This window comes from Girardinichthys multiradiatus, chromosome 18, assembly GCF_021462225.1.
Source record: "Girardinichthys multiradiatus isolate DD_20200921_A chromosome 18, DD_fGirMul_XY1, whole genome shotgun sequence".
Classification (NCBI taxonomy): domain Eukaryota; kingdom Metazoa; phylum Chordata; class Actinopteri; order Cyprinodontiformes; family Goodeidae; genus Girardinichthys; species Girardinichthys multiradiatus.
In genome coordinates this window covers 15,168,011-15,185,344 of record NC_061810.1, presented here as the reverse complement: position 1 = coordinate 15,185,344, position 17,334 = coordinate 15,168,011, and the positions used below count along the sequence as shown (strand labels likewise).

The window sequence follows — 17,334 nt, the reverse complement described above, 5'->3', positions numbered from 1 at the left end:
TCCCTATATTAGTTATATAATGAAAAGGTAACTAAGTGTGTTATCCAATACTTTTTCATCCCGTCAATTATATGTTATTAACAAGGACAAAAATCTTTCTATTAAAACTATACCTGTGAATCATAATGATGGTAAACATAGTTCTTGCTGCTCGTCAGCCGCTTTTGCTTGAGCTGCAGTTTTCAAGGAAAGAGGTCAAGCAGATGATCCATACATGCTTATTGACAGTTTTGGTTCATGAGGTTTCTGAGAATTTTCCTAATCATTCTTCTAATTTGTCAAAATCACAACTTTCACATTTAGATAGACCCCTTTGTGTCTTTTTGATATATGTATTATAAAGTGGCACGGCAGAACAAACTATTGCAATTATAATGAATTGGGGAGTGGTGGCCTAGTGGTTAAAGCAGGAGGTTTGTGTTCCAGAGGGGACACAAGGGGCTGGGTTTGTATCCCACAGATTGCCACTCTGGGTCCCTGAGCAAGACCCTTAGCCCCAGAATGCTCCTCGGGCGCCGCACAACGGCAGCCCACTGCTCCCTATAAGGGATGGGTTAAATGCAGAGGGTCTAATTTCCCCTTGGGGATCAATAAAGTATCAATTATTATTATGAAGAGAAAATAGTTTTGTTGTCATAAAAACATTGTTTCATGTGAGCAAGTAGTGGATGGCAAAAGTATAAAATTGAACATAAGCAAAAGCAAAGATGCTAAGCAGAAAAAACGTCCACTGGTTCCTGTTTTTGTACAAGCAAGTGTGAGCTCTGCAGTGCAGCTTGTAGCTTCAGGAAATGGGAAAGTATCAGTTTTAGAACTCCCATAAACCATTGCTTCAGACATATTGGGAGTGACATTGAGTTTTATTTCCAGTGTTTTTAGCATTGTGAGGCAATAGCTAATGAAAGAATAACAATTTGGAAATCAGAAACAACTGGGAAAGTTGTTTTCTGTCTGACTAAAAGTAGTTGTCATGTTAACACCACCCTCCACACTTATTGGCACCCTGTTAATGTTAAAAACTTTAAAATCATGTTTTATTGTAGCAGCCAAATCTCTTAAAGTCTCTTTTTTTAATTCAGTGAGGAAAAACATATTATACTAAGAAATATTGTTTTTTTTTCTAACTCTAATGTTGTTGGAGCTACATCCCAAGCTGTTTAATATTTTGTGTAAAGACAGATGTGGGAATGGCAGGAGGTTGATTTTGTGTCTGGTGAACTGTTTCTGTTTTGATTGGCTGTTGAAAGACCCAGATTATTATTCAGAATGCCTTAATATGTTAAAGAGTCCATGATGCCAGGCACCCTGGCCCACAGCATCACAGATCATCCACCATGCTTAACAGTGGGCACGATTTGGTTTCCTAAAAATTAATTAAATAATTTATTTTAATATTCATTATTCGTTTCCCACAAAATGTTTTTAAAGTATAAGTATTATTTATTGAGACATTATGTGGAACCAGTTATGTGATTTTTGCCACACTAAATTGTGCTGAATTTAAAGGTTGAATTTTTCTTTTTTTAGGTGGGAGATTACACTACAGCATTGTAATATGAATTAATTTGAAGGCTTTTTCAGCTCTAAAACAATACAGAGGCCTCTTTAGTGCATAGTGAGGCTCTGGCCTAATTTTTACTGCACATTGTCTCATTTTCTGATCTATAAAGTTACATGAAATATATTTTTGTTTGCTGCCATTTTACCTTTGGGAGGCTTGACCATTTAAAGAACAGATATGTAGGAAAAATATAATCAGTATTGCCTTCATTTATACTGGGAAAAACAAACCCATTGTTTAATAGATAGATAGATAGATAGATAGATAGATAGATAGATAGATAGATAGATAGATAGATAGATAGATAGATAGATAGATAGATAGATAGATAGATAGATAGATAGATAGATAGATAGATAGATAGATAGATAGATAGATAGATAGATAGATAGATAGATAGATAGATAGATAGATAGATAGATAGATAGATAGATCTACTTTTTTAACAGATGCAATGCGAAGGGCAAAGGAAACAAGTAAAATAGGATCTTATGCTTTTATTAGGAACATAAGAAATAATGGTCAGCATGAACCATTTATCACAAGAATAAACCTTTATCAGATTTTATCTGTCATTATTTCAGTCCCCATGTTCCATTCTCCTTACCTACATTAATAAATTGCCTTTTTCTCTTTTAAGAGGTGAACGTCTGCTAACTCATGTTGAGACTATTCCCCCTGAGTTGCTATTTTAAACATGCCCTTTATGTCTTCGTGCAATTGGAAAGTAGAATGTCGGATCTACTTAATGCACAGTAGGCAGGGCAGGTATGTATGCAGAGGAAGTTACAGTGTTTTATTTTATGCGTTTGAGAATGGCCGATGAGGATCTGTATCCATCTATCAACATCTAAATGGAAAACAAGAAACAGGCCAATAACAAACAATACAATGCAACGCTTATTCTTTATGGATCCTAATTAAATTGTTCATGTTTTTCCTTTCAGTGTAACCAAAAAAATGTGGATTTGCATTTCAGTGTTATCAGAGTTTAATCAGATCAGGGGTAATTTTAGTCCACAAAAAGTACCATATCCTCTAATGTGCCATCTTTTCTTTGGCTAATTAATATGCAGTACTCCCAGGGTGGCCCAATCATTGCAGTTCAAGTTGAGAATGAATATGGCTCCTACGCTAAAGATGACAAGTACATGCCTTTCATACAGCAGGTGAGAAATATTGTTAAAATAAATCTGAAAAAAACACCCCAAAAAAACAACTCCAACTTTTTTGAGCAAACAGCTCCAATGTTTCATTTGGCTGTCTCTTTTATCTTCCCTCTCTTTAGGCGTTGGTGTCCAGGGGCATCACAGAGCTGCTGCTGACCTCTGACAACAAGGACGGGTTGAAGCTCGGAGGAGTGAAAGGAGGTATTGTCAGATGGGCTGACAGACCAACAGTCTTGTGCTCACTCTCTCTCACACACACACACACAAACACACACACAACATCCGTATTTTACTATCTTTATGAGGACTTTTTGGTTACTTCCATTGACTTCCATTCATTTTCCTTGATTTTTAGTGCCTAACCCTGACCCTAACACTAACCCTAACCCTAACCAGTTAATACCTAACCCTAGCACCTAATAATAACTCAATTCATACCCTAGTCCTAAACCTAACCCCTGTCCCAAGAACGGAATTTGAAAAAGTGAGGACCAGAAAAATGTCCTCACTTTGTCAAAATGTCCTCACTTTGCGATAAAAATACGAAAATTGGTTCTCACTCAGCAACAAGTACAAGAACACACAAACATACACACACAAACACACAGCATGCTGGTTTGTGCATTGTTTTCATGTGCAGTGGTAAAGGATCTGAACCAAGGCCAGGACAGTGTCATGCCAGAGTTCAGAACAGGCTTCTCGACAGAAGATTCTGTGTTATTACAGAAAGTTGCTCTTTTTACATGTACACTGGCAAGAATACTCGGCTGCATGGAAAACAAGCCTTAATTGTTGTTTTTCTTTGATGCATAGTTTCTAAATGTCTGGATGAGTGTCTGTTGATGTGGACCCATTTTTAAAGTTTTGTCTGTGGTTATTGATGTGTTTATGCATTGCCACCTCATATAGACAGTGTTTTTTTTTTAAAAGGACTGCACTGGCTCTGGATTGGTGATACCAACCCTTTGTCAGTTGATACCACCATTACATACCAACCCATTACCATTTCATCTCAATCTGCTTCCATTGTGCTCATCTAAACAAACTAATGTGTTCCTATGTTGCTTTCGTTTCGTAGATAAGTATTTTGATTAAGATAGAATTAACTCTTTTTTTATGAGTTAAATAATCATACACAATATTTTTATTGAACCTTTTTTTCTATTGACTGAGGTTCGGATCCTTGATCAGGCCAGCTGACTCTTAAAATAAGAGTGTGATCGCTCATGTAATTAAACGTTTGCCTAACATCCTGCTTTACAGTACTTACTTTAAATCATCGGTTGTCAAAGCAGATACCAAAGGGCGGTGGGACAAATTGATTCATGTTCAGTGTGAAATGTCTCGTGGCAGATATCAGTAGACCAAAAACAGTATAATTTGGAATGAGCCAGAGAGCAAAAGTGGCAAAGGAGTGAAAGAACTAGTACCGGTTCACAATTTGCTTCTGTTGTCATCGCAAGACTGCTCGCTCCAGCTTAGAAAAACTGGTTTCACAGAAACATTTACTGGAAAGAACAAAGAACAAGAGGTTTAGTGCTGTGTTATGATGGCAACACAAAGTCCATACATTTATAGAAAGAGCTACTGGAATGCTATTAACAAAACAACAACAACAACAGAAATGTTTCTTTCTTTATTTTTCATTAACAGCATAGTAAAGAGATACTGGGCATTTTAAAGAAGGTTACACACATTGATTGCTGTTTAAAAGTATTTAAAATATAAACTGATACGTTAAGGTAAATAGAGACAATAAATACTCTATGATAATAATGTTTTTTCTAGCTGCTTTTGGTTTAGAATGCATAAAGGGCCAGGTACATAGATACGGTTCAGACAGTTTAGAGTAGTTACAGTCATATAATGTGGTTCTGTGTTGGCTCTTTGTCTTAAGCTGGAATTTAGATACCAATGGTGTATGGCAAATATTGTCTTATGGTTCCTGCTTGGAAGTAAAACAAAGAAACTGCTTTTGTTGAGCAAGGATACTTTTGTTTACTTCCTGGTATTCCCCTGTGGTGTCAGCCTGGGCAAAATGGCAGTTTTAATATGGAGATGACAGACAGCTTGTGAACCTATTAATAGTTCTGTTTTCTTTTTTTGTTCTTGGAAGCACTGGAAACAATCAATTTCCAGAAACTGAACATAAATGAGATCAAGTATCTGGATGACATTCAGGTAAGTCATTTTGGTGCAAACTGTTTTAGTTGTGTTTAACTAATTTAAGCAGAGGGTTCTAGCTCAGACCAAAGAAGAACCCACCTGAATGTTAACATTATTAATATTGCTGGTGTGCCTTTTAAATAAATAAAAGTTAGGTCCATATTGAGAAATTCTGATTAATTCCAAAACATGTCTCCATAACTACGCAATAATTTCAGCTTTTGTTGCCTTAATTTAAAAAAAAAGTTGGAAACACCCAATAATACATTAAGGCAATTTGTTTAAAGGTTGTAGTAGTACATTAAGCACAGGCTGTTACAAGGAAAGTGAAAGGTCATTCAGACATGTTTCTTTGCTCAATGTGTTGTTTTATCAACCTTTACCGTTCTCTTCACCCTAATCCGTTGTGTTTCCTCCAGCCTCAGAAACCTAAGATGGTTATGGAGTACTGGTCAGGCTGGTTCGATCTCTGGGGTGGCCTTCATCACGTGTTCACTGCTGAAGGTAAGCCTTATTTTAGCTACAATGAAATAATTTACACTTGAGATGGGATGTTTTTATTTTCTTATTTAGACACTCAGAACGACTGAAAGAGATATTCACATGAGAGAAAGACAGGCTTTTGGGGGATGGATTCTTTGTTAAGAGTGAAGCTGTTCTTCTTTGCACGGAGGGTCGATAACTCCAGCTAATTTGAGACAGGGCAAGACAGGTTTTTTGTGCTCCATGCCAGTACAAAAGGTAATGTTAAAAGAGACTGTTTTCAGGTTAAGACAGAGTCTCTGTGCCTCAGGAGAGAGAGGCTTTAGACAAACCTTTTGCTGTGTGAACTAAATAATCTGTGTGCCGACGGAAGGCTTGGGAGAAAACGTAATCAGTGCAGATGAGGATTGTATAGGATAAATTATCTGTCTGTTGTTGGAAACCACATGCAGTCTGTAACCCCATAATTCTGTCACAAAGAATGATATTAAGGTACACTTCTATTTATGTTATTACTTTGCTATATTTAAAATCATATATTTGCATACACTGTTTAAAAAAAAACAAATAACCATTTTTTTCAGTGTCTGTTTAGAATGAAATTAAATCACACTAAACTTCCTCAAACATACTGCTTTCTTGTGTAACATCATAGAAAAATTAAAATTAGTTATAGACTTTTACAAATGTGGTTCATCTTTGGGTACAATTTCAAGAAGATGCTTGAAAGTACCACATTCATTTATTAAAATAATTGCAAGCAAGTATAAACAGCAAGGGAATGTCCAGGCTTCATACTGATCAGCAAGGAGACAGGTTTTGTGTCCGAAAGAAGAACATGTTTCTATGCAAAATGTGCGTATCACTCCCAGAATAACACCAAAAGACTATGTGAAGATGCCAGCTTTAGTGGTTGAGAGTGATTTTGGCACTATATAAAGAAACATAATTGAACTGCATGTTATTCTTTACCTACATAGGCTGAAAGGTCACATAGCAAGGAAAATGATATATCTCCAAGAGCAATATAAAAAGTCAGATTGGAGTTTGCGTATGTACTGAAGGACAAAGACATGTGGTCTGATGAAACCAAAATTAAGGTTGCCATAGTAACTATTGTTACATTTGGAGGAACATGGGGAAGCTTTTAAATGTGAGGAACACTATGACAACTGTGAAGTATGTGGGTGGTAGCATCATACAGTGTGGGTGTTTTGATCTGGGAGCAACTGGTGCACTTCGCAAAATACATAGCATCATGAGGAAAACACATTATGTGGAAATATTAGAGCAACATCAGCCAAGAAGTTAAAGTTTAGACAAAAATGGGTGCACCAAATGGACAATGACCTTAATCATTTGACAAAATTGCTTACAAGCCGTTTCTGATTGCTTACATTTCTGACTTTGGAGAAAGTAATAAAAACTTAAGTGAAATGTTTTCTACCATTTAACATATAGTGATATTATATATAATACATTTATGGCATATATACTGATCTAAAACAGGAAATGTTTCACTCATTTAGGGGAAAAAAGGTTAAACCGTAAGGTTCAGAAAATAATTACCTTCCTTACCATGTTCCTCACTGGGCATACTGGCAAGATAAACTTGTCAACCTTGTTTCTTACAGTCGTTTTACACATAATTATTGTTCTGACTTTAGATAATTGAACATTTAGAAAAGTAGATATTTTCTTTTACTGTTTTCTAAATTATTAAGATCAACACCCATCTTCCTTAAGGGAATGACAGGATTTCTTGTTTTTCCCATTTTGAAGAGTAGCTAAGAGAAATTAACATTTGAGTCATGTCATATTTATACTTGGGAAAACAGGAAGTTTAGGATTACGAATCACACTTTTTCCCCTTCTGAGTACATGCACTCCAACTAAAGGTGCCTCGAAATACCACACTCTCCTCTGTAGGGCTGTGGCATAAAGGCTCTTTTACACCAAACCGGCATTAAAATGCAGCCACATGTGAAAGGCCCCCTTACTGTGTTTTCTTACAGTGTGAGCTTCTAGGCAGAAAAATAGCATTTGAGCAAACAAAGAAATCCAAAATGAAAATGCAAGCACACAACAAACCACAGTCTAAGCCTTATAGTGGTCAAAAAGACCTGGAACAGGCAAGGACCTAGACAAATACCGCCCATGGAGGAAAATTGATTTTTGTTGTGAGGACAATCAGTGAAGAATTGAGTTGGTGTTAGTATCTGTAACCAGAGGTAATCAATGGTTGTTAATGGTGAGTTCATTGATCCACCTTATGTATCCCATCTGAAAGGCAATCTTACCCTCAGCTACATTATTCTCCAGCAGAAGATGAGCACCACACACCAGTGTGTTTTCATTTAAAGGGTGGGATTTATGCAGGTGAGAAAAACTAGGTCAGAAAAACCGAGGAGTGTGGGATATTGTATGTAGGTTATTTTTAGCAGAACTACTCATCTGCTTATTCTGCTCATGTACGTATTTGTGTCTCATTTTATTAATTGTTACATGTTTAAACTCATATTTTCATCAAATGTTGTTGATATTCTTGTTTCATGTATAAAGCAACTTACACATTCTACTTTTAAATGTACCTTTTTAATAAGTCCATTGTGTTGGACATACAGCATCTAATCTAGGTGGAAACAAAGCAAATATCTAGCAATAATACAAAGATATTGATATTTTTTGTGTTATTTGTGGTTTATCTCAGATTCAGTTTATCTTTACTAAGCCACATCCAATTTATTTAATGTATTATTAATTATTATTATTTTTTTTCATTTTTGCTTTCAGAAATTGTGATACCTACATATCTTCAATGTTCTGAAACTCTTTGGAACTTGTAAATATGTCGTACTACAATTATTACTTAGATTTTGTTCATGTTTTTATGATTAGTGTCAAGCTCTAATCTTACTTCTAAATTAGTGTACTGTTCTGGGTCAGGGTGTTGTTACTGAAGTTATATCACAATCGGATAGTATCTATTAATAGTAACTATTTTAGAAGTCATTGAACATTATCTTGTTAAAAAGGTATTTTAGGGATGTGACCAAAGAAGAAAAACATTTTGGAATAAATATTTAATTTCAGTGTCTTCACTGTTTGTAAGAACCAAACAGTGAATGGGGCCAGTTCTGTAAGAAATAACAGTTGTTATGTATTTGGTTCATAGTGTAAAAGTCACACAGATCTCTTCTATATATAAACCAATATGGCATTCTACAGTCTTTATCCAAACTAGTATATTTTCGCTATATAAGTTTGGTTAGTAAAGATACATTTTTGTAAAATCCTGTTTTTGCTAGAATCGTGGCAGGGAAGTAATAGATAGTGCCACACTCATACTTATTGACCCCGCTAATAAAGATGTGTAAAAGTCTTTGCAGAAATTCAGTTTGTTTTGCAGTAGCAAAATGTCTTTAGAATTTCCCGCAATGCGAGTTTTACATTTCTTTCTATTTGCAAAATCCCATGTGCCACTATTTTTCACCCCAAACAATTCCTGTAGAATAAATATATCTTAAGCATTTTTGTAAATTTCTACCTTATCTTTTAAGGAGATAAGGTGTGGATGAGCTTGACTGGCCTGCACAGAGTTCTGACCTCAACCTAATAAAACAAACAAATGAATTAGAGCGGAGACTGAGAGCCAGGCCTTCTCGTCCAACATCAGTCTATGACCTCACAAATGCGCTTCTTTTAAGAATGGTCAAAATTCCCATGAAGATGCTCCTAAACCTTGTGGACAGCCTTCCCAGAAGAGTTGAAGCTGTTTATAGCTGCGAAGGGTGGACCAACGTCATATTGAACCCTATGAATTAAGAATGGGATGTCACTTCAGTTCATATGTGAGTCAAGTCAGGTGAGCAAATACTTTTGTGAATATAGTGAATCAAGCACATTGAGGAGAATGGTAGTCTGAGAAAGCCACCAAAAAGTGGTATCTTGGGGTCACTGAATAAAGAAGTAGTAGTACACATCTTTATCACTGGTGTCAATAAATCTGTGAATGCTGTTTGATTTTAAGTCAGACAGTGCAATTAACACAAAACTTCCTAACAATATCATTGATTATAAAATACATTTCTTAAACTGAAAACTATTAAACTGTTTGTACTTTTTTTTTTTTCAAAAGTAACATTAGTCTTTAAAGGACATCATATACAGTTAGGCCCAAGATTATTAAAGCTCCAGACATATTTAGGTTTAAAATTATTTTCAACCAAGTGGTTGGTTTCAGTTAGGAAATGAGACGGGCATTTTCAAAAGATAAAAAAACAATGTAAAAGCATACACTTAAACAGTTAATGAACACATTTTTGTGTGTTTCAACTGGCAAGTCTTTGACATTGGAAGGCCTCTTTGCCATCACCCTAATCTTTAGCTTCCTTCACAGGTTTTCTATTAGATATAACTGAGGCTGGACTGATTCAAACTGTTCAAATTACTTCCAGTAATTTGAATGTTTCGAATTTGAATGCAGGGGAAAGAAACATGTTGTTGACATTAAAATATTAATATAAACCTAAATCTGCCAGGGGTATAAATCATTTTGTCCTGCCACACGTTACAATTTTGACTTCCAACGTTTGTTTCACTTTTTTTGTAGCAGCAACAACATAATAGAAATGATCTATCCCTGTGGTACATTGGTAATGGAAATGCTAGGCAAATTTTAAAGTAGGCTTTTTATAGGTTTTTGTTTGGTTTCTAACACATGATTGCAGGAATGTTCTTATTTACTTGAATGAATTACAGTCCCAAGTGAAATGGTGTAACACAAGCATTCCTTTAGAAATGTTCAGGTACCAGCACCAAATTAGTGACAAAAGACATGATGTACAATTAATATACAACTTACATAATATATATAAGATATTAATATACAAAAAACTACATACTTCATCACCCCAAAAGGTCTTTAAGCATATTAAAGCAGCTTACAGCATCCCTTTTGGATTTTATTTGTTACATTAACAGCAGCCATCCACATCTAAAGCTAAAATCTGGGCCATCTGTCTTGCTTGCTTGTTTTAACATTGAAAAGGAGCAGAAAATACAGCCAGGCCTTGCACAAAGTGTCACAGTAATAAAAAACAAAATGAAAACGAAAACAAAAGAAAGCCTGGAATATTCAGAGGGGATTCATATCCTTGACAGTTCAGTGCTCTGCAGACTGTCACACACCCAGCAGCTGGAACCACCACAGGGTTTACTGCTCACCCTGAACGATTGATATTCACTAAGAATGTGACTCTTGATTCAAATCATTAAACAGGGTCAAAATTGTCCTCTGTAGTTCCATTTCAATTCTTAATCGCACCACTTCATTGTTTTCTCCAAAATACGAGAAGTTAGGCTGGAACTGCCCCATCATTTGTTAGGTTTACCTGTAACCGAGTGCATGGATATGTTTCTCTCAAACTGGAAGCCTATAGTCAGAATACAAAAAGAGTGGCTTTGACTGATTAAAGCTTGTGTTTCAGTTTTAATGTTTCCCCCCCCCCGTTTTCAATTCCCCTGACAGACATGATCCTGGTCGTCACAGAAATTCTGAAGCTGGACATGTCCATCAACCTTTACATGTTTCACGGAGGGACCAATTTTGGCTTCATGAATGGTGCATTCGCTGTTGGGATATCAGCACCTAAACCCATGGTAACAAGCTATGGTAAGTGTTCTATTATGAATCTGTTGTATTTTTTTTATACAGTGCAGTGGTTGGAATAAACTTTCCTGGGAGTTAGTTTCAAGTGAAATGTGAGCTTTGCGAGCTGAGCTTTTTTGACGTTGTCAGCCAGATGGCCTGAGTACACAGCTACTCAGAACATGCTGAGGTTACGGCATGTTTGGCAGATTTGATAACAGCCATGCTGGATAACTGTGATTTCAACAGACCTAATGAGTTTTTTTTTCTATTTGAAAAATACTTTATTTTTGACAAAAGGAGCTTTAGCATGCTTTCAGATGATGAACGATCTCTGCTCTTCATCTCCTGCCCAGCCTCTCATTTTAAAGACACAAACAGGGTACTTTAGTTTCCTAAATGAGTATATGATACTGGAGATAATATTTTTTAAAAAGCAGGAAATATTTATGTGTATTTTCAACATATGTTTCATGATAGATGTATAACTATGCAGTTTATGAGACATGATGCTACACAATATTGTGTTCACAAAGACGAGAGACTTTAACAATATTTTTAGAGGACTCTTTTTTCGTTTGTGTGCTTTCCTAAATAGAGTAAGTATTCACAAATCATGAACTGTGTTTTAAAGGATCTTTAATAAGTGTAAAATGATTCAGTCCCTGTTTGATCTACTGTATACTCCTGGTCAGATTTGTAAAACCTGGGATAAAGTATTTGTGCTGCAAGATCATGACCATGTTGTAAGCTGAACGTCAAAAAGGAAGAAAGAGGTTACATACAAAACAAAAAGAGTACTCTATACTCAGAGAGGCTGTTCATCCACTGTTCAATAGTTTAGGACCATTAGCTAAATTAAAAAACCAAAAAACTGAAAGTATTCCATGTGACAAGTGTTTTCTTGTCAGAAATTAAAACTTTCTTTCAACTTTCAACATACCATGATTGGTGCTCCTTTGCAAAGCTTTTGGGTGTGGGAGGCAACGTTGTCACGTTTGTTAAGTCCTTTTATGTTGTTTTTTTCTGTCTAATGGTTACTGGGTTGCAGTTAGCATCAATAAGGGCCTTAATCTGGATACATGTTATGCCTGTGTCTTCATAGACAGCCCCTTGGATGATACATGACACATTCAAAATCATTTTGAGTCTACCACTTGACTTTTATGTCCCAAACCCCTCAAATCTTTCTAAAATTTGAAACTACTGTCATATTCTGTCCAACCTTGGCAGCTTGGACGACCTTGATTTTGGAGCTCAGTAATTATGGGTTTGCTACTTTCAGCCAGAAAGCCTTTCTGCCTTTGTCATAAGGGCGTCATGATAACATGTATGCCAAAAAAGAAATGGAAGCCAGATATATGCACAGATTTTATCTTCAAAGGCTAGCCTTTGAAGATAAAATCTTTGATCAGGTGACAAACAGCCTCTTTGAGATTAAGTGCAAAAATAATTTGTCTGCTCAGATTTGTCTCTTGCTCTTCTTACTTATTTGTTTTTATTGTCATATTGCTACATGACCACAGTTCCGTGTAAAATTAACCAGTTCTAGTTTAAAAAATGTTTAAAGTGATTTGGAAGTAGCTATGCTAATCACAAGTCAAGCTGATTGGAGGCTACAAAGCAGATACCAATTTCAGTGATATTAGCACCTAATGGTTAATTAGCTGCAGGATTCATCCAATGCTTGTAAATCATTCTTATCTTCTCTGTCAGTTTTATTTTTTCTATTAAGTACCCAAACATAATGCTACATACACAACATAAAAGTAGAGGAGGTTTCTTCAGTGCTTACGCAACTAATTATTGTCTCCCAGCCTGACGAGCAGTCTTTATTAGCTGACTGTAACATACCATTAATCGCCCATCAAGTGAACCATGTCATGCACATGTGAGCTTTTCTAAATTTAGCCAGCCTTGCTGGGATGTTGAACACAGGTGAAAAAAAAAGACAATATGTAATTTCATGTTCTCAGAGAAGATTTGCAGGATTGTCATGGTGTTATAAAAGCTGAAAAAGCTAAATTATTTTCTGATTTTGCTGTGAATAATTCACATAATTACTTTACGCTTCTTTCCACCATTACTTAAGGTTCTGAATACTCTTCAGTATTTTTGTCTTGGTGAGAAATACTGTTGAAAAATGCTTGAAAATTTTCAGCAGTAACATCAAAAGCCACAGTACACTTGAGTATGGTAGTTTGGTTGTTTTATTGCTTTTAGGTTTACAGCTGCTTTTGACACAGTAAATCACAAACAGTATTTTCCTCTCCTGTTTGAAGAATTGTCTTGGCACTGATGGTTCTGCTCTAGCGTGGTTCAGATCTTACCGATCCAGTAGAAATTCTGCTGTACCCCAATCTGTCTTCTCTTTGGCAACTTCTCTTGTCAGTTGCCTGTAGGATTACTTCTTGGGCCCATACTATTATCACTGTACATAGCGATGTTTAGATGCTTCCCATTAGTTCTAACGAAACGTTACATCTCTTTTCATTGCCACACAGATGAAAGGGAGATCTGTATACATTGAAAGCATACCAATTTGTTTTGTCTTGATCCACTGCTTCCTGTCTAACTAAAATAGGTTATTTTACCAAACTCAGTTCTCTATGACGCGTGTGTACTGCAGGTAAGTTACTGACTACTGATAGCTACTTCACTGAACCAAACATGTAGTATTTCAACCTATTTATTTAATGTTACATTTCAGCTGAAATTAACTCTGTTGTACCATGTACTTTAAATGATTGTGTGTTTAAACATTTGAGTGACCTCCACTTCTGTTAGAAGCAGTTTTTTATTAGAGCTGCTCTTTCAGTACTGTGAAAATTACATATTCACTCTTTTTAGATTGGTTAACCTCTGTAATCACTTCTTCACTCATTCAGGAGTGTCGACAACACCACCCCTGACCTTCAGTGGTCTTTCCACTTGTGGTACTGCTCCCTAAGTGTTTTTTACCTTTTTCCCTTGAAAAGACTCCAATTTTTGTCAAGATAAACCCCGAATGTGTTTCAGGCTGCTGCTGCCTTAAGATGTTCGATAGGGAAGCGTAGAAAAAGCATCTGCCACGGTAAAAGGCATCCATGCCTCTCTACGGTTCCCAAGCCTGCTGTTCTGATAGCATATTATCTTTCAGATTACGATGCCCCATTATCCGAGGCTGGGGATTACACCACCAAGTATCATCTTCTGAGGAATTTATTCAGCAGCTACCACAGTGAGTGTTGCACGCTGTTGCTGAGACGGGCCTTGCATCTTCTGTCTTTTCTGTCTCCTCCTTCCCTTTCATCTCCCCACTTAAGTTAATTCTCCTTGTAGAACCTGTTCTCTCTTGGCTCAAACAGGATAACTTTGCATATGATTACAAGTAGGGATTAAATTTAAGGGTTTGTGTGTTTTTGTGCATGTGTGTGAGCTCTCTGTCTTAATCAGAGACCCACAGAGTGACTTCCAATTGTAAAAATATCATACATGTCTTGGATTTTGGATCACTTTTTGAGCATTTTTCTGTGTGTAAAACATGTCGTTTGCGGTTGGAGGGCGGAAGTCTCGAGTGTTTTGTGGTCAGGGCTGGCCTTTAGCAGCACGAGAATGAAACCAGCTCAAGAAAGTAATAAATTGCCTGCTAGTGCAGTGATCGAAGACCTTTGAAAGGCTGCCGAAGCGTGATGCGTCCTTATGTTTCGTTGTCTGTTGAACAATAAGCAATGGCCTCAATATGATGAGTCTGAGAATCCTCTGTCTTCGGCTCCACAGCCACAAAGACCAGACCAATTATTTAATTAGATTATCTACATATTTTATCATCATTTGACTGTCAAATGATGTACAGGTCCTTCTCAAAATATTAGCATATTGTGATAAAGTTCATTATTTTCCATAATGTCATGATGAAAATTTAACATTCATATATTTTAGATTCATTGCACACTAACTGAAATATTTCAGGTCTTTTATTGTCTTAATACGGATGATTTTGGCATACAGCTCATGAAAACCCAAAATTCCTATCTCACAAAATTAGCATATTTCATCCGACCAATAAAAGAAAAGTGTTTTTAATGCAAAAAACGTCAACCTTCAAATAATCATGTACAGTTATGCACTCAATACTTGGTCGGGAATCCTTTTGCAGAAATGACTGCTTCAATGCGGCGTGGCATGGAGGCAATCAGCCTGTGGCACTGCTGAGGTCTTATGGAGGCCCAGGATGCTTCGATAGCGGCCTTTAGCTCATCCAGAGTGTTGGGTCTTGAGTCTCTCAATGTTCTCTTCACAATATCCCACAGATTCTCTATGGGGTTCAGGTCAGGAGAGTTGGCAGGCCAATTGAGCACAGTGATACCATGGTCAGTAAACCATTTACCAGTGGTTTTGGCACTGTGAGCAGGGGCCAGGTCGTGCTGAAAAATGAAATCTTCATCTCCATAAAGCTTTTCAGCAGATGGAAGCATGAAGTGCTCCAAAATCTCCTGATAGCTAGCTGCATTGACCCTGCCCTTGATAAAACACAGTGTACCAACACCAGCAGCTGACACGGTACCCCAGACCATCACTGACTGTGGGTACTTGACACTGGACTTCTGGCATTTTGGCATTTCCTTCTCCCCAGTCTTCCTCCAGACTCTGGCACCTTGATTTCCAAATGACATGCAGAATTTGCTTTCATCCGAAAAAAGTACTTTGGACCACTGAGCAACAGTCCAGTGCTGCTTCTCTGTAGCCCAAGTCAGGCGCTTCTGCCGCTGTTTCTGGTTCAAAAGTGGCTTGACCTGGGGAATGCGGCACCTGTAGCCCATTTCCTGCACATGCCTGTGCACGGTGGTTCTGGATGTTCCTACTCCAGACTCAGTCCACTGCTTCCGCAGGTCCCCCAAGGTCTGGTCTGGAATCGGCCCTTCTCCACAATCTTCCTCAGGGTCCGGTCACCTCTTCTCGTTGTGCAGCGTTTTCTGCCACACTTTTTCCTTCCCACAGACTTCCGACTGAGGTGCCTTGATACAGCACTCTGGGAACAGCCTATTCGTTCAGAAATTTCTTTCTGTGTCTTACCCTCTTGCTTGAGGGTGTCAATAGTGGCCTTCTGGACAGCAGTCAGGTCGGCAGTCTTACCCATGATTGGGGTTTTGAGTGATGAACCAGGCTGGGAGTTTTAAAGGCCTCAGGAATCTTTTGCAGGTGTTTAGAGTTAACTCGTTGATTCAGATGATTAGGTTCATAGCTCGTTTAGAGACCCTTTTAATGATATGCTAATTTTGTGAGATAGGAATTTTGGGTTTTCATGAGCTGTATGCCAAAATCATCCGTATTAAGACAATAAAAGACCTGAGATATTTCAGTTAGTGTGCAATGAATCAAAAATATATGAATGTTAAATTTTCATCATGACATTATGGAAAATAATGAACTTTATCACAATATGCTAATATTTTGAGAAGGACCTGTACTTTATATCAATTACTGTTATATATGTCTATGACTTATTTTTGGAATAAGCTGGCAGGGATGTATGCTGATCTAGTATAAATTAAAAACGTTTCATTCTTACAATTGGCCTGAAAATTTCACTGCTCTTAGAAATTGCAGGAAAAGATATTCATATCCCTTGAACTTTTTTTCCACATTTTGTCACCTTATAACCACGTATTATATTGTGTTTTATTAGAGGTTAATGAAATAGACCAGCACAATATAGTGAATTATCTGAAACAAACTTTAGTTTTAAGGGTGTTAAGTTTTAAAGAGCCTGGGCAGTAAATTCCCTTCATAAGTCTCCCTAATTTGTAAACAGACAGGGTCAGGGATGCTGTTGTGGACATTTTTAAAGAGTTAAGATTTTTGGACAAAAAGAAATCAACTCTGGAGCTTGCATGAGCCGTAGGGGACACAGAAAATATATCTCTGGACACTGGTGTGCCTGTGGGATTTATCACCTTTAAAAGCAGCTGATGGTGCTGAGCAAGCTCTGTTAACGGCTGTTGAGAGGGTGTTTATGAAACTGGAAAACAAACTGGCAAAAAGCTCACCCACAGAGATCTAAAAGAAGTTTTCTGAGGTTATTTTTTTAGGATTTGTCCTGAGTCATGCATATTGTGGCAAACATAAAGAGCTCTTTGAAGGAATGCAGCACAAGAAAATCTGAGTTGCTTTAATTCTAATGTAGGAGTTTGCTAGACAGATGTCACTGTACTGATTTGTTTTCAAAGGCATCTACATACATGAATTTAACCACCAGGATTGTTAAAGCTTTTATGTTTTCTAGTTTTCAACTTATTAAAATTTCTAATTCTTTGAAGCTTTTC

General features: G+C 36.9%; 1 protein-coding gene across 1 annotated transcript in view; it reads left to right on the top strand.

Moving 5' to 3' along the window:
- The window catches only part of LOC124883499 (beta-galactosidase-1-like protein 2), a 56,237-nt gene that overhangs the window by 16,081 nt on the left and 22,822 nt on the right, over positions 1-17,334 (top strand). Inside the window, exons 6-11 of the mRNA XM_047390608.1 lie at positions 2,638-2,730; positions 2,850-2,931; positions 4,847-4,911; positions 5,316-5,400; positions 10,910-11,053; positions 14,169-14,249. Of these exons, the coding sequence (XP_047246564.1) occupies positions 2,638-2,730; positions 2,850-2,931; positions 4,847-4,911; positions 5,316-5,400; positions 10,910-11,053; positions 14,169-14,249 (550 nt within the window). The remainder of the gene's footprint in view (positions 1-2,637; positions 2,731-2,849; positions 2,932-4,846; positions 4,912-5,315; positions 5,401-10,909; positions 11,054-14,168; positions 14,250-17,334) is intronic.